Here is a 17,641-nt window from a genome sequence, read left to right as displayed (position 1 = left end):
ATTCTGACTCCTCTGTTCCTTCAGATCAACAGGGAAGATATCTGTTCTCAGAAATGCATAATGAATGTATTAGATATCTATCATGCTGCCTGCAGGCTCATTTTTGAGGCCTTTCCTCTACACAAGGTTTTAGGTTTCACTCAAAACAAATCCCCGATTGGTTTTAGGATCTAAAATCGATTACTGATTGTTCAGAGGAGAAGATATCTCTGCGGATGCATAGACGCCGACACCTCCTCAGAGTTTTTGACAGTGGTCACACACCCCATTGCAACTGTCAGGGAAGAAGATGTGTGTGAAACAACATGTAGAGATCAGACAGATTTCCACACATCAACAGCAAACAAGTGACACACTGTGCAGCCTCCTACGGGTGCCTGGTTCAAAAGCTTCGACTGCTTGTCATGTCAGGAACCCCACGCTTATGTGTTATGTTATGTTTTCCTCACAGCCACCTACAGAGAGGATTGTAGTCATTAGATAAGACGTTAAGTCTGAATTCTAATTGTCTTCGCTGCAGGTGGGGAGGTACTGTAACAGTGGGAGTGATGACATTTATCAACAAAACATGCTTTATACATTCACCCAGCATGCTGCTCAGAAACATCACAATAATAATAGTGGACTGTACTTGAGAAGAAACCTCTTAAGCACATGCCACTTTAGTCATACAGTAAATGGTCCATAACAAAGGGTGGCTGCTGAAATGTAAAACACATTTTTGTTTTTGTTTAAGGCATAGCCACTTTCTTCATTACCAGTTTACAAAACTGTAAGCTGACTTAACCATAAGCAGGTTTAGTGAGTTTTTAGCTGCTTTTTAAAAGACACCACTGAGTCCACAGTTCTCAATCTCAGTAGGGGAGAGTCTGGGAGCCACTGCTGCAAAAGCTCTGTCGCCTTTCATTTTCAGCCTTGTATCATGCACAGCCAGTAGCCCTTGATCACATGACCTCAGGGAACTCACTGGCGATGCTTGGATGTAAAAGTTCTGTGATATATGTTGGTGCTTGTCCATACAAAGCTGTACAAGTCAAAACCACAATCTTCTGAAAGTGGAGTCTGAAGTTAATGGGGTGGCACTGCAACAGAATTAGCAACGGTGTGACGTGTGAGAAGCATCGCAGCAGATCAAACTGCAGATGATCCGAGGAGGTTTTGTTTAGACAAGTGAATAATGGAGGAATGAAGACATGAAAAATAATCTTGGAACATTGGATCAGAGATTTCACATGAGCATCCAAAGTCAAAGCCGAATCAATGATCACCTTAAGGCTCCAGATAAATAATTTAGCAAGATTTCAATTATATTAGGGACATATCTCATCAGAGGGCACAAGAGGGACCTGTTTATCGCACTGTTGAAAAAAGCTGACAGATATCTACCTTTTAATGGTCAAAACATCTCCGCAAGATCCTTAACTTAGAAGGATCTGAGAGCTTTAAAGAGTATATATATATATATTTTTTTTATTTTTATTTTTTTTACAAATGTGCTGTAAAGAGAGCAGGTATAACAGAAAAAATAAAGACGCCAAAACAGAACATTGTTGCACACTGTAGGCAAGAGAAGTGCAAGAAGACCTGACCTTTTTAAAGCAGAGACAAAAAAGGAACATTCTTTATGTGGTTTGTCTACAGTCTTTTTGAAAAGCTTAGCAATAAACAGCAATAAAGGCCAAATTATCCCAAATTGACTGTGAGGCAGGCAGATTGCAAAAAGTAAACTAAAAACCAGTCACAAGAATGTGAAAAGATCAAAATATTTGCAGAGCAGGTACTTAAAATATAGTCTTTTGGGGAACCCCACCCCACCACCACCACCACCACACACACACACATACAACTGTGATGGATAACATGACAAAGGACAAGGGACAACTCAGACAAAGTATACAGGCACACACCAGATGATGAGGGCAGAGGTGACAAGTGAAAACATAGCTGAACTAGAATTGAATTGAACACAAAATTGAACAAACTAAATACTGACTAAACAAGATATACAGAGACCTCTGAAAGAAATGTTACAAAGGAAATAACCAACAAAGGAAGAAACAGCTCCATCTTCAACCTTTGGTCAGTATATCCACAATCCTTCTCTGCACATGTCCAAACTATCTCAGCCTCGCCTCTCCAACTTTGTCGCCAAAATGCTTAACCTGAGCTTCCTTCTCATGTATTCAATTCTAATCTCCAACTCTGCCACCTCCAGCTCACCCTCCTGTCTTTTAATTAGTGCCAGAGTCTTCATAGCAGGTCTCACTACCATCTTGTAAACCATTCCTCTCACTCACGCTGCTATCCTTCTGTCAGAAATCAATAAGTAATTATTATTAATAATTTTTTCTCAGTATGAAAATATAATCCTTCCAGCCAGCGTGGGTTTTCTCCTCTGGTTTCGTCACACAGCCCAAAAATATGCGAGACGTAGGTGTGGATTTGAGCAAGAGCAGTTGTCTCCCTGTATTAGTCCTGTGGCGGACTGGCATCTAGAGTGTACCGTACCTCTTTCCCAACATCAGTTTGCTTTGAGGCTGATGTAGACTTCAGCCTCAGAGCAAACTGAGTTAGACAAACAGTTTATAAAACCAGAAACTGGTATTTATGAGATTTTATTTAAATAAAATTAGAACTGTTTAAATGCTTCAGAATTTCTATGTGTAATACACATTAAATATAAAGACCTTACACGGATGCCCTGATTATGTTGCATATACAGTAGCGGTTTTTGATACGGGCGACACGGGCGGTTGCCCGGGGCGGCATCACGGGCATCGGCAAAAAAAAAAAAAAATTGCTCGTACTCATGCTGCCCCGACATCATGCCAGCGCATATTGGGAACGGCATAGGCACCGATCGGTTTTCTATCGCCCATTTGCTGGGAGTAAGGGCGCCCTTCGTTTGCAAGGTGCGCCAGAGGGAGTGTTCGCCCAGGGCGCCAAACAGGCTAGGACCGCCACTGTGCATATAACAATGAAAAGAGAGAGAAAACAAAAGGAAATTGACATGAGCCGTGTGGTAGTGTTAAACATAGACAGGAGTTTGAAATATACACACAGAAACACAGACTTGTATTTTTTAAATCACATCTAACTGTAGCTTATAAATGTCTAACAATGTTGAGACTCATATTCATGTGATACAGACAGTTTTGCATAATGAGCATTTTATTTCAAATTACTGCATAAACATGTTTGGCTAAAAAACCCCAAAATAAATACAGTATCACCAATTTGAATTTTTTTTTCACTGGGGATATTTCATTACTAGAGAACAGCTGGGATTTCAGCCAGATTTAGCACAAAAAGAAATGCTTACTGACTGCTACAACTATTATACTAAACAAGGTTCAAGGTTCTTTATTCATCACATGCATAGTTATACAAGTATAACACACAGTGAAATGTAACCTGACACGAGAGGAAGAACATTATATATAATATATACATTAGGTGAATGTGCAGTAGTAGCATGTATGCAGCAAGCAGGTGAATTCTGTACATTAAGTGAATTAAATAAGAATTGACAATTTGACTATTTTACAAAATAGACAATATGAACATATTTAAAATTAAAGGAATTTGAAATGTACATTGTGCCGGTGGGTTTAGAGTTTCTAGAAGAGAGTCCTGTCTCAGTCACTTATGGATGATGTGAGAGGGTGTGTGTGTGTGTGTGTGTGTGTGTGTGTGTGCGTGTGTGTGTGTGTGTGAAGAAGATAACAAGAAGATGACATTATGATGACATTATTAAAACAGCAGTCCTTCGCAAAAAAAGATATATGGCACTTACAGTGTCCTCATTACTGTACACAGTTCTGATGAAGGTAATTGATAATTTTGTTTTCCCCAATTTTGTCTGTTTAAGTCACACGCCTTTACTTGACACAAAGTTCATGTCATTTTATCTGTATCTGTATCCAGGATAAAAACCTGTATCAAGGTTTTGCTTCCCAGCGTTGCAAAGTCTAAAAAACTTCTTTGCAATGTTTTCTGCTTTCTGATTTATGTGCACAATGAAAAAAAGTAGATGAAAATGTGCTTGAAGTTCTTACAGCTGTCACTGCTGGTGCAGAAGAAAAAAAAAACATAGCACTTTAAATCCGGCAACAAACCGTGTAAGTTAATCCAGCCTTCAACAAAGTGCCTCTTACTTAGGAGCTAAAGTCTCCTGAATTCAGCCAAATTTACACTTTTTGTACATTTTTGTGGTAAAAAAAAAGCCTTTGAGCCATGCGGAGAGGGAAAGAGAACATGGAAGAGAAATACAAAATAATGAGAGGGTTTTAAAGGTTATAGACTCTAATGGTCTCTGTTGAAGACAAAGATCAAAAGGTCAGGACCGACAAGACAGAAACGAGGAGCTGCATTTGTGGAGGTTTAGGCCAAAAATATCATATCATACAGAGTTCAGCTGGAGAAACAGACTGGTGCATATAAAGACCTGCCAGACTTGACACCAAAACAGTTGATGACACTTGGTGACAGGAAGTTTATCACTTTTAAAAGTTAGCAGAACAACAGTCAGTTTATCTATAAGACCAACAACATTCATATGAGAAGAACCACTATGAATGTCTTTAAGCATATATTTGGTAAGGTTGGTACATATTGTATAAAAATCAATAGTCACCATTTGTATAATGTAAAATTATGAAGTTTGAGCTATTTATAAGCACATTTGAAAACAGCAAGCACCAAAACAGTAAAAGGAATACAACAACAACATCACCATTAAAGGAGGAGTGAGCCTCGGCAGGTCTGAATAGCATCAACTGTGTTTTTTGATTATTCAGGTTCAAGAAGTTTAAAGTCATCTATGATTTTATGTTAGCGAGACAGCCCAGCAACATTTTCTAAGGGAGGTGTAATATGATATTTTTTGGTAATTTTTTTTAACGCTGAAAAAAAAAGAAGCAGAGTCATGTAATAAAATCTGTAATGCTCAGAATAATCATGCTGCCACAATTATTTATAATAGATCAGTCAGGGGAGATAGTGTGTTGGCCCCAGGTACAGGCTGGGATGAAGGGACAAGGTACAGTGCCAGCTTCATAATGTTACCATTGACAGGGTTAGCTTTGATTATTTTCTTCATCATTCAAGATAGTCATAAATGAATATAATTACTGTGTCATTGTTACCTGCTGTCCGATTTTAATCCCTTTCTGATTCATCTCCAGACCTCTATAGAATGCCGACCCTGTGGGTTTAATCCCCTTTAAAACAGCTTCTTGAGGAAGGAGACGGTTTATTAGGGACTGAGCAGCTTTCTTTGCTTTGATGACTGACCCAGCTTTCTTGGATCAGTCAATCTTGCAAACAGTCAAACCAAGCTAATCATATAACCTCGATGGCAGGGAAAAATACGAGAAGCAACCAAAAGATGAGTTCATATATTCAAAACATGCCCAAAACACTTGGATATAGACATAAACACGGTGGAACATAATGGCACAACACTTACAGAAAACCCAGCCAGTTGGGAAGGATGTACTTGCAGAATATGCACAGAGGAAGCCAAGTGGGGAGGGGGGCCGCAGCTAAGCTGACTGGGAGGACTGGCAACCTATCAGGTGGTTGTGTGCAGACAGTTGATTGGGAAGACTGGAGATATCTGGTGTTGATGGGGTGAAACGCAGGAAACAAAAGCAGGACTGGATGGTGGTGACAGGATAGTTAATTTAGCTTTGGAAGGTTCCTAACACAGTGACAGGACCCAGGAAAGGAAGGAAAATAAGAGCTGGTCAAATTCTCCAAATGTTAAAGAAATGCACTTTAAGAAATGATGTATCATCCTTTAAATAAGGAAAGGAAATAGTGATCACACAATTCACTGTGATGTCCACAAAGGGGTGACTGGATAGTGTAAATTATTGCTTGCATGACCATACCAAACAATAACCTGCTGATATGTTTTAAACAGTTTGCTAAACCCACAGGTGAACTCTGAATGCACCTCTATTTTATTTAGTAATTTATTTATTCTATCTATTTTATCCTGTTATAATGTTGTTTTCTAGTTTGAGGGTTTAGATGTGTGGGTTGGTCAGTCAGTCAGTTTGCATTGCTTATGCCCTTATTTGGTACATTAGGTGTTATTAGTGTTTGGTCATTACCAGTTCCATCCTTTGGTAATAAAGGGATATTTTTCAACAGGTTGTGCATGTTGGTTCAGCCAGCATAAAACATCACAGTAATAACAGATGGTGCAAATAATCTAGGATGCACTTTTGGTTGGTCATTTTCAGGCCAGTGTAGTTTCACTACAGTAGACCCATAGCAGCAACGTCTGATACTGCATTATTAAGGAGCCTTCTGAAAGTGATGTTTGGTTCTGTTTTCCAAAGTCCTTATGAATTCTCCTGCTCATATTTCCTTGACTTCATTGAGTTCAAGTTCACTTGCAAAAAGAAAAATGCTGCAAAAAGGAAAACGCTGCAAAAAGAAAGACGCTGCACTGCAACTTCAAGAAAAACGCTGCACTGCAAGAAGAAAAACGCTGCAAAAAGAAAGACGCTGCACTGCAACTTCAAGAAAAACGCTGCACTGCAAGAAGAAAAACGCTACAAAAAGAAAGACGCTGCACTGCAACTTAAAGAAAAACGCTGCACTGCAAAAAGAAAAACGCTACAAAAAGAAAGATGCTGCACTGCAACTTCAAGAAAAACGCTGCACTGCAAAAAGGAAAAACGCTACAAAAAGAAAAGCGCTGCAAAAAGAAAAGCGCTGCAAAAGCACACAAAGCACAACGGAAATAGGAAAAAAGACAACGGAAATGTTCCTGGGGAGACAATAACCCGACGGACCAGTTGCACGAACCAAAACATGTTAACCACTGCGCTAGGACTGGGACACACTTCAAAGAAGTGGAGGAGAGGTAAATGTGTTGTAATCTCATGATTCTAATAATACTACAGATATGTTTGCAGTGTTTGGGAGTAACGAAATACATATAACACTCACGTATTTAAAATACAAAATACGAGTAACTGTATTCCGTTACAGTTACTGTGTAAATAGGTGGTATTCAGAATACAGTTTTTTTGTTGAAATAAATAGATTACACATCATTATTTTCCTATTTCGTATGTTAGGCTATGCCCTCTCTATTTTTTTGTTAATTCCACTCTGGTGGAAACCCAAACAAAACAAGCATTAAGAGGCTCTAATGCCTGTGTCTCAGTTTCGCGGCCCATGCCACCTCTACTTGCGGCAGTATAATGACATGACAAAATATTTTCAATAATTATTGTTCAAAAAATTAGTTAATATGAAGGCAATAGGCAGAGTATTACAGGCATAGCGATAAAGGATGTGCCCTCATGTAGTCCGTGCTGCAGGGAGAATGGACGTTAAGTTTCTGTGAGCCAGGGAGTGAGAAAAAGGAAAGTGGAAAAGTATGAGTTCTCACCTAGCAGAAAAGGGAGATGGAAGCATGTAAATATAATAATAACCACTGCAGCCAAAAACAGTGCCTGACGAGTCCAGATGTAAGTACACTGTTTAGACTCGACTGTACAATGTGTTTGTGTTTTCCTCCGAAACAATAAGTTCGGTTGAAGCAGCCTTTCAACGCCTCTCTCTGTCTCTCGCTAGCAAAGTTGACCAAAACTGTAAAGCTAGTTCCAGGTGCGAGCCAGACACTGAACCCCACGTATTAGCCAAAGGTCCCTTTACAACAGTTCGGAGCTGCAGATATATATATATATATATATATTTGACTGTTTTGTAAAATAAATTGCTAAAATCATACAACTCATGTTTTTCAGGTTAAGATGTATTGTCCATTCTGTGGATTCCAGTTTGAGAACTTGACAAAATTTTGCTGTTCCTGTGGAAAAGACATAAGTTTTGTACCAGCTAAAGATGCTTCCACAGAACAAGAACACTCAAGAAGTAATTTTTTCTGAACTTCCTGCTATTGTAACTCGTTCTATATGGAAAAAAGTTAAAAGGGCAAGATTTGTTCAGGTGTTTGTAATTTACAGATAGTGTCATAAATGAAAAAAAAAAAAGGAAAACTATAGACATCAGGTGTCATGTGACTAATAAATCTGCATTTCTGAAAGCAAAGACATTTTTCTGCTGGATGTGACTGTGGGGAAGAGGTAGATTTTTTTGTGCATTATGTTCATATGTTTTTTGAATAATGACTTTTTCATGTTTGCTTTTGAATTATAAACAACGATAGACCAATAAAGAGTCTCTCTGTCTTTCACCCTTTTTTCCTGTTCAGCCAAGACAGTTGTTCAGCAGTTCTTCAAGTACCGTGAAGGTAAAGAGGCAGAAAGGAGGATGTTCTCAAAATCCAAAAAGAAATCAAAGAAAACAGTGAAGGTATAAATACAAAGTTTTTTAAATGTTAATCTGTTGTCTGACAACACTTTTCTAATATGTGACCACTTTTTTTCCTAAAATGTAATCTAGATTTCTGTTGGGATCATGAACAAAAAGAGGACTGGCATGAGACCCATAAGAGGGAAATCACTACCATTACATGTTGACCCAAGCTGGTCATCTGAGAGGCTGTTGGGTGCTGCCATTAAAAAATTGAAAGCTTTCAACCAAGATATGAAAGATGTAGAATACATCCTGCTCTACCCTGATGGCTCTCAAATAAAAAATATTCCAGGAACTGACACACCCTTTACGATTGAACTCTACAAAGAGGCCGTTGGCAAGCCTTACCAAAGAATTACACTATTTGTCTGCACACTTGAGGACTTTTTGTCAGAATGTGAGTTAAATATAATTGCCATTAATTCTTTTTTATACTCATATTGTTAAAGATTACTGTGTTGAAGATTTTAACCAAAGTATTTCATACGTTCCCACAGATGTTAGTGTTTCAGAAGTTGAGGAGGATGATGAAGTTATCGTTAGGGTACCACCCGTTACGTCACCCCTCTCTGACACAGTGGTATGTAAATCTGAAGGATTCATTAGTTCGAGATGTTAGTGCTCTCAGTTCCGGCATAATGCATTCAATGTCTGGATATAAGACTAATATCATTCTATCGTTGTGTATATATAGTGGTAAGAATCTGAGCAGCCATAATCAACGAGTTTGGTGTTTGATGATTTTATCTGACAGCTTTGGTCAAGTCCAGAAAGCAGTACACCAGAGCCTATACGTCGGTAAGTTGGCTACCTTCTAGCACATTGATCTGGCCTCTGTGGCAGGTATATAAACATCTAATGTTCTTAACACTTTAATGTTAGCATTTGATGGCCACAAAAGCATGTTATGTCTTATAACATTTTCTTTTTATCATTGGATCTATATTTTATAGGTCAACTTCAATATCCCAAACATCTGATGTGCAAGTACATAATACTCTTTTGTATAACAATGTTGCATATTTAATTGTTAAGTTTCATTTGCATGCCATTACATCTGCAGTTGTTATGGTATTGTGTTGTGTTTGTGTTTATGCTGAAGGTTCAGTGTGGTACAGAATCTCAAATGGCATCCACATCAGGAGAACATACTACAAGTTACAAGTTAGTCTTAAGTTATAAAATTACATGATTTCCCCTAGGGATCAATGAAGTATTATGATTCAGATTGTGATTCTAAACTTTAAAAAATATGAAATGATATATCTTGTAAATAATTATAAAGTAATAAGCTCAGTGAAACCGTTTTTTGTTGTTGTTGTTGTTTTTTAATTATAGAGGTTCTCTATCTAATCCATAACTTGAGCAAATTCAGTCACGGTGAAGTATTTCAGACCCAACCCAGCCAAATGTAGAGCCAGAATTACTATTACATAAAATGTATTTTAATCTTCTGTTTTTACTCTCCTTTGACAGTATCTATACCAATATCTATGCACCTGTCGTTATTGACAGCAGTTCTTCAGATGCTGAGGGAGAGGAGTTGCAAAAGGAAAACTGGTAACTTTCATATCTCGAATAAGTACAATAAACCCATAGTGTGTGACTTGCAGTTAACCTATTTATCAAATATTTTTTTTTACTAAAAATAGTGCTGGGTACTGCTGCTATTTTTGATCCTAACCTTTTACAGGAGCAAACATAGCTTAACTTTTCCTGTGAAGTTATTGTGCTGATGATTGTATTCAGGAAAAAAAGATTCTTAAAATTATTTGGTTGCTGATGATTGTTCTTCAGATTACTATTTTGCTTTTTAAAATTAATTAACAGAAAAAGGCCAATTGATAAAGCAAGAAAAATTACTTAAAAGATATTAAACAAAAAAAAAAATACATAAAGTGTAAATAGTGTAAATATTTTGTTGCTTTTCACTGACTCATTCTACAGTGATGAACCTGATGGATTGACGGCTGCAGATGTCATCTCAAATCTGGCTCTGAAGATCAACAAAACCTCCTGTAGCAGATTCAACATTAACCGAGCCAATGTCTGGGATGGTGCCTACCGAGGCTTCAGAAGGTCTTCATATAGTCCCAACTCTGGCATGATGGTGAAATTCTCTGATGATGTGGGGCTGGCTGAAGAGGCAATAGCCACAGGTGGGCCTACTCGAGAATTTCTCACCCTTTTGATGGAAGCCATAAGGACGAGAAGAATATTCGAAGGAAAAGACTATGCCAAATATCTCACATTTCATAGTAAAGGTATCTATTTTTTTCACATTTTTTTCCATGGTCAAAATTACTTTATTATAATGAATTGTCTTTATCTTTAGCTGCAGATGAAAATGAATATTTCTACGTTGGAAGAATGATTGCAGTTTCCATTGTCCATGGTGGTCCAGGGCCATGTTGTTTATCTCCAAACTTCTTTATGTACCTTGTTGGAAAAGAAAAGACATTCGAGGCACCAATTGATGATATACCAGATGAAGAAATCAAGAAGGCTCTACTAGAGGTAAATTTGTGATGTTATGATTATGACAAACGCCAATAAATGCAAATTTTTAGTTTTAGTTATCCACTTAACATAATCTTGGTAACTAACTGATGCCTGAAATGATTACGGATTGTGTAATCCAAGACTGTGTTAAATTGCACATTAATAGACAGCATGCGAAGGATGTCACTTGTGCATGTGTATGTGTGTGTAATATATATTTTTCTCTTTAGATAAAGAATGCAACATCTCTAAGTGAGCTCCGAGTAATCTCAGAAAAACACTCAAGCATGCTCCAGACAGCAGGATGCTGTCGATTCATGAGGACACTGGAGGATAAGAAGAAGGTAGTAGCGGATTACATTCAGTGGTACTTCATCTACCGAAACCATCTTTCCATCCAAAGGTATAGAATTCAGACTATTATGTGCCCATTTTACAAAATCTTTTCAGAAGAATAAATTGTTACTTTTTTTTTATTCCCGTGAAATTTAAAGGACGGAAAAAACATATTCTAAATGCAAGACCTTTTTCAGGAGGACTTTTTTTTTGTAGCAGGATGAGTGTCTTAGCTAGATAAGAATGTTGTGCAGTTTTGCTTTCTTGCACAAATAACATTAAACATTTTATTAAAAATTAGACTGTTTTCTAGTTTCAGAAAGGGTCTAGCAACACTGGATTTTCTAAACGCCCTGGAACAGCATCCTTCACTCTTCTTCTCATTCATGTGCTACACTGAGACCAGGCTGACAGCTGATCTTCTTGAGAACATCTTCCATGTGCAATTTGGTCCACCTGGCAGCTCTAGGCGTCAAGAGGAGACAAGAGTACTAAGCTACTGGCAAGACTATCTGCTTTCTGTAGAAGGTATTCAATTTGGTTGAAAATGTTGAAATGAGTACATTTATGTCAGCAAAGTGTAATGGCACCTTTTTCCTGTTTATTATCATTAGAAATAACTTTTATTCTCTTTACATTTTCAGAGAGAAATGGAAGTCTGTCTCTTGAAGACATCCTTATGTTTGCAACTGGACTGAGAGAAATTCCTCCTGCAGCAATTCAGCCAAAGCCACAACTTCTTTTCCAGACCACTTCACGCTTCCCTGTAGCAGATGTCTGTGCAAATACTATCAAAATCCCAGTGTTACACAGTTATGAGGACTTCCAAGAAGCCATGGATTATGGCATCCAGAACTCTCCTGGGTTTGGGCTTCCCTAAGGTCCAAGTCCTTTTGCCTTTAAGCCACATTTATGGTTTTAGCAAACATTTGAAGTTTGTGATTTTAAAATCTGAAAATTTTGTTTCTAATAATTTATAATAATTTCTGTAAATCACATAAAGTTTAATGCATCGCAGAAAGTTCAATCAGGTTTTGGAATTTCAAAAGCATAGTATCATAGTGGGACAATTGAACAAGTTAGACATATTTCACTGTGTTAAGAAATTGCCAATGTAACAAAATAAAACATTTCTGAAGTATTCTAATGTACTGAGACACGCTAGTATAATAACACAGGGAAAAAAATCTGATAAATTCAGTTAAAAGGCTTTATTTAATCAAACACTTCTGTGTTTGATTACATTTTTTTGTAAGATATGCAAGTTGTTCTTGGAGTTAAAAAAAAAAAAAAAAAAGAAAAACCCACATAAATACAGGTCTCGCTGAATGCTTTTGTAAACCTTTGTTTGTAAAACAGATCTCCAAATTAATCAACGTGTTTGTTACAACACCTAATTAAAAGGAACAAGTTATTTTGTACAGTATGGTCTTTTGATTTCTTCAGGTAGAAAGCGTACACACTGAAAAGTTGACGGTAGTGAAACTATTTATATAAAAACTATGGTACTATTTTTTTCAATACTCATTAAAGTTGGTTTGTGACAATTAGTGTCAGTGGTAATTGTACCCACTCTGTCTTTCCAAGTTTGTGAAATGAACCTGGAGATTGTCGTCCCCACATAGACTGTACTGAGCAGGTAGAATGTCATCAAACTGGTGCAGGATTTCTTGAGGCACTTGGAATCCACACTCTCTTCCACCATACCTTAGGTCAGTCAGAAAAATGAACAAATTCAGTCACTTCTCCATGTACTATCCTTCAAGGTTACAGCAAAAGCGCAAAGTCAATCTTATAATTAAAAGTCAGTTCTGGAAATTGTGATTTTAAAGAATCTTCATTATGCATATATCTACATTTGTCATTTTTAGCCAAGATGTGATCCAAAGTTAAAATATGATTGTCTAACTTTTTTTTTTTTGGAAAAAAATATAAAAATAAAACGTATGTGCATGAAGTCAGAGAACAGAACTAATGGCAAAACACAAGTAGCAGCTTTAATTTCTATTCAGCAAAAAGGTGAAAACAACAAAACACACTATTCAATTGCTAAAGTGTGTGTAATACCTGCTGTGAGTAACAGTTAGGGCAAATTGTTAAACCTAAATGACATACTGCTTACTTAACTCAAGTGGTTAGGTCAAGAAAGAAAAGAGTGCACATAAGGGATGGACTGTTACTGAACCATTTTATAAATGAACAAAAGGTTTAATAACAGCAAGCTGGACAGGTATCCTGCACATACAATACACTATACTGAGGAAGAAAAATTTTAGTAAAACTATGAAATAAAATACATGGACTAAATACATACCTATGAGGCAGGTGATACATGGCTTCTGGTTTACCAGATGGACAACAAGATTGGCGCATAGGTCGGATGGTGTGAGTGTTCCAGAGATCTCTGTACTCGTCAAGCTCTTTTTGCAAGACATTGAGGAAGACATATCGTAGAAGGCATTTATGTTCATGACTGCCGTTGAAAAGATGCCTCTCCCTCAGGTCACTGAAGAGTTCAATCCAGAACTGAGTTCTAATGGTGGAATGACAAGGCATATAAAATTTAATAACACAAGTAATTCAATGTAATTGTCCTCTTTAAAAAAAAGTCATAATCTTAAGAATATTGAAATGTGCGCAATTTCGTTCAAAGAAAAGCTTATTCACATGTTCTGAAGTGTTTCATCAATGCACTGCAGGAAAAAAAAAGCAACTTCACACAAATAACAAAATTTAACAAAATGATTAATCCTTCTGTTATTCCTGCATTTGGCGGTTGAACTTAAGAAAAGTTGTAATATACAGGTCTGTCCATATAAATGTACTATTTTGTTTCTACATGAACACTGAAGCTGTTATCACTTGTTAGATAACACACAGAAATCCAAAAGCTAGTGAAAACATCAGTATTTTTTTTTTTGGCACACAAAGTCGAAGAAATGTCTGAAACGAATGACCTCCTCTAACAAATTTCTGTCATGTTGGATCAATGTTCTTATATTACTCATATTACAGTTCTCAAATTTGAAGAATCCCTTGTTCTTTTATTTATATGACTCCCTACAGGTAAACTATTTGATCTAGATGTTAGTTTGGTACTACATAGGCACACAAATTTGAATAAATTTTACTCAATTTTAAATACATCAATCTTTACTGATGCCATTGCCTCTAGGATTTATAATAATTTATTAAAATGTTGAATGTCAGTTTGTTTGTTGTTTTTTATAGTTCCTTTTTAGGACTTTTGTGGAATGTCTGAGTAGGATTTTCTTTTTGAGTGTGTTGTTTTAATACAAACAAATGTCACTGGTATACCACACCATTTATTATATTTTTTGAAGCAGTTGTGCATCACATGAGAAAAATGTGTAGGTGACTATGTTTTTCTTTGTTTGTTTGTGACTGTAATTTAATATTTGAGTATAAAACCCCACCCACAAAAAAAAGTATATCGCTGACCACGAAACACCTTCAGAACCATTCAATTTTAGTTTCAGAATATATTTTAAAAGCCATGTACCTTTGCTTTCTGAACGAAGACCACCAACTTTCAATCCGTTGATTTGTAGTTGAGGTACCATACATATGACTGTGGGCTCCTGCAAGTTCATCTCCATGGTCTGATCTTAAAGCACAGTGAATGGCTACCATTGTGCCATTTTCTGTGCCACAGTCTGTACGAAGGCATGCTGGAAGTTGACCAAACCGTGACAAGCACTCCATATAATATTTTGCAATGATACCTGGGTCATTATTTGAGCTGCCACAGCTGAGCCACATAACTTTCCTTGAAAATCCATCGACACATGCACTAATAGCAACACCAAAGGGCTTCAGCTTATCATAACCATCCACATGCCACACTTGATTTGGTCCTTCTGAAAAATATCCTCTTCGAACAAACCTGCGTTTACAGCGACGCTTAACACCATATGGATCTAGTCTTGAGAGTATGTGCATTACATCATTTCTTTTAACTTTCAGATTATACTTTTGTCGCAGTGTCTGACACATGGATCTGTAACCCAGAAGCTGACCTGAGCCTCTCAGTTCTTGTGTAACAGTGGAAATGACAATGTCAGTGGGAGTAAAGTCAGTCCTTCTAGTCATTCCAGCATCTTTTAGCCTCCTCTTTAATGTTCTCAGACTCATACAAATATTATGCTTGTTTTCAAGAAAATCCAGGATCACTTCATATGTATGGCCCTCAGAGAAATACTTATTGATGATGTCTGTGACTGAGACTGGGCCTAAGGTTGAAGAGAAAACATGAAAAGATAATTACGACCACAGGAATCCACAAATGCACTTAATAAGTGTTTTTTTAAAAAAAATACCACATCTGAAACAAGTCTCAATAAACATGACTCAAGTATTTAATCTTCTTGATGTGTGCTTAAATAAAGGCCAGCAAAAGCTCAAAGAACATGGACCAGGATTCAGGACTTATCACTCTCATTAAGACCTCTATGCTGACAACTCAAAATGAGCAAAATTAGAGAAGTTAGAAGAATTTCGTCACTGTGTACATATGTCCTATTAAGTCATAAACTAGTTTTTAAAATTATGCCGTAGAACCGGTGGCAGGCTTAAACCAGAATACAGTTCTTAGTACCTACCAGTTCATGCCTTTACGGTTTTTGGAATTCTGATTTATCTTTGCATACAGAGTCTTTAACAATACAAAAACCTTAGAATAAGGAAATGAATATAGTACTTTGGAATGGCACATGAATAATAATCCCCCCCCCCCAAAAAAAAAAAAAAAATTAAACACGCACTACTGAAGCTACTGTGGTGTATATAAGACATTATGAAGCAATTAAAAGGTGAGCAATAAATACTAGAACTTAGGAAAGTGAAGTGCTTACCATTCTCTATAAAAGGTGCTAAAACTTGAATGTTAGTTCCACAGGACCCACAAAAAACTCCAATTTGCCCCACTAGCTGGATTCCACAATATGGACAATACATTGCCTGATGAAGACACAATGCCAAATGAAAACCTGAACACATTAACTGCAATATTCCTTAATGACTTTGACTTATTAGTATTTGTTCTCGAGTTTAAAAAAGCTTCATTTCTAAGCCTACATAAAACATTATCTTTGTTATAATTATCTTTGAATGTATATTCCAGATATCTGTAGTATTATTAGAATCATGAGATTACAACACATTTACCTCTCCTCCACTTCTTTGAAGTGTGTCCCAGTCCTAGCGCACTGGTTAGCATGTTTTGGTTCGTGCAACTGGTCCGTCGGGTTATTGTCTCCCCAGGAACATTTCCGTTGTCTTTTTTCCTATTTCCGTTGTGCTTTGTGTGCTTTTGCAGCGCTTTTCTTTTTGCAGCGTTTTTCTTTTTGCAGTGCAGCGTTTATCTTGAAGTTGCAGTGCAGCGTCTTTCTTTTTGTAGCGTTTTTCTTTTTGCAGTGCAGCGTTTATCTTGAAGTTGCAGTGCAGCGTCTTTCTTTTTGTAGCGTTTTTCTTTTTGCAGTGCAGCGTTTTTCTTGAAGTTGCAGTGCAGCGTCTTTCTTTTTGTAGCGTTTTTCTTTTTGCAGTGCAGCGTTTTTCTTGAAGTTGCAGTGCAGCGTCTTTCTTTTTGTAGCGTTTTTCTTCTTGCAGTGCAGCGTTTTTCTTGAAGTTGCAGTGCAGCGTCTTTCTTTTTGCAGCGTTTTCCTTTTTGCAGCATTTTTCTTTTTGCAAGTGTTTTCTGAAGTTGCAGTCCGTTTGGCCTCTCAGGGCCACCGTAGGGGAAAACTGATAAACCCCCCAAACAAATAGGAAGGACGTTTTCAGGTATTTGACTGCAACCTCAGAGAAAAACTGCACATATTTAAACTCACGTTCAATATGAAGCAGTAGAAATAATTCATGTCTGCATCTCATAGCTCCCCCATTCAATCTGATCCAGTGACCTTGTAGTTATTAGTCTTGTTTTCCAAACAACCAGCTGCTTCAACTCTGAATTATAATTAACCATTCTGATGTCACAGATTTTATGTACCTGGGATTTTCTTGATGAGATTTTGCTGCTAACATTGAAATTACACAGTAACTGTTCCTGGCGGTTCCTCCGCAGAGAGGCTGTTGTGGCTGCGCCCCAGGCCCAGTGTCAGGCTCTGTCAATGGGGACAATCATTAGCCGCCTCCCCGAGGAGCTTTGTTTCCCCTCTCAGCATCCGCTCCACTTCACCCTCAGCCCTTTGTGGTGCCTGCTGATAAGGCCAAGCTAATATCTGCTCGGCCGCTAGCTGCATAGAAAATGATAAACGCGGGCTGAGCTGCCGTCCACAACATCAGGACAATAGACACCGGATTCTAGCCCCTAGGCTATTGTTATTCTCGCAGAGGATGGCGTATGCACAGCCAAAACCCTGGCCAGGTGGTTTACACAAAACATGAGATGGTGAAAGGGTGACAGATAGACTCAGCACTTACAATGGCTGTGTCA

The 17,641-nt window shown here is 37.5% G+C and overlaps 2 protein-coding genes across 3 annotated transcripts; one reads left to right on the top strand and one right to left on the bottom strand.

Annotated features, from left to right (window-relative positions):
* Window positions 1-6,650: 6,650 nt before the first annotated feature.
* Window positions 6,651-13,002, top strand: LOC146368059 (G2/M phase-specific E3 ubiquitin-protein ligase-like). The gene is made up of 14 exons (XM_084913186.1): window positions 6,651-6,883; window positions 7,776-7,902; window positions 8,243-8,343; window positions 8,434-8,743; window positions 8,844-8,926; window positions 9,101-9,144; window positions 9,300-9,333; window positions 9,449-9,510; window positions 9,823-9,906; window positions 10,294-10,610; window positions 10,682-10,863; window positions 11,079-11,251; window positions 11,498-11,712; window positions 11,829-13,002. The coding sequence occupies exons 2-14, from the start codon at window positions 7,782-7,784 to the stop codon at window positions 12,062-12,064; spliced, it is 1,962 nt and encodes a 653-aa protein (XP_084769312.1). The 5' UTR covers window positions 6,651-6,883; window positions 7,776-7,781; the 3' UTR covers window positions 12,065-13,002.
* Window positions 12,381-16,879, bottom strand: LOC146368058 (uncharacterized). Of its 2 annotated transcripts, XM_084913185.1 has the most exons (5): window positions 16,372-16,879; window positions 16,059-16,164; window positions 14,708-15,437; window positions 13,499-13,717; window positions 12,381-12,891 (listed from the first exon to the last, which is right to left on the bottom strand). In XM_084913185.1, exons 2-5 carry the CDS (start codon window positions 16,159-16,161, stop codon window positions 12,738-12,740), a joined length of 1,206 nt encoding a protein of 401 aa, XP_084769311.1. In that variant the 5' UTR covers window positions 16,162-16,164; window positions 16,372-16,879; the 3' UTR covers window positions 12,381-12,737. The 2 variants fall into 2 exon arrangements, with proteins under 2 accessions (XP_084769311.1, XP_084769310.1); XM_084913184.1 differs by lacking the exon at window positions 16,372-16,879 and having other exon boundaries at window positions 16,059-16,276.
* Between the last annotated feature and the right edge of the window lie 762 nt (window positions 16,880-17,641).

This window comes from Perissodus microlepis, chromosome 18, assembly GCF_051167445.1.
Source record: "Perissodus microlepis isolate ML-2025 ecotype Zambia chromosome 18, ASM5116744v1, whole genome shotgun sequence".
NCBI classification, from domain to species: Eukaryota; Metazoa; Chordata; class Actinopteri; order Cichliformes; family Cichlidae; genus Perissodus; species Perissodus microlepis.
Note: the sequence above shows the minus strand (reverse complement) of the source record. Positions and strands in the feature narration are given on the sequence as shown.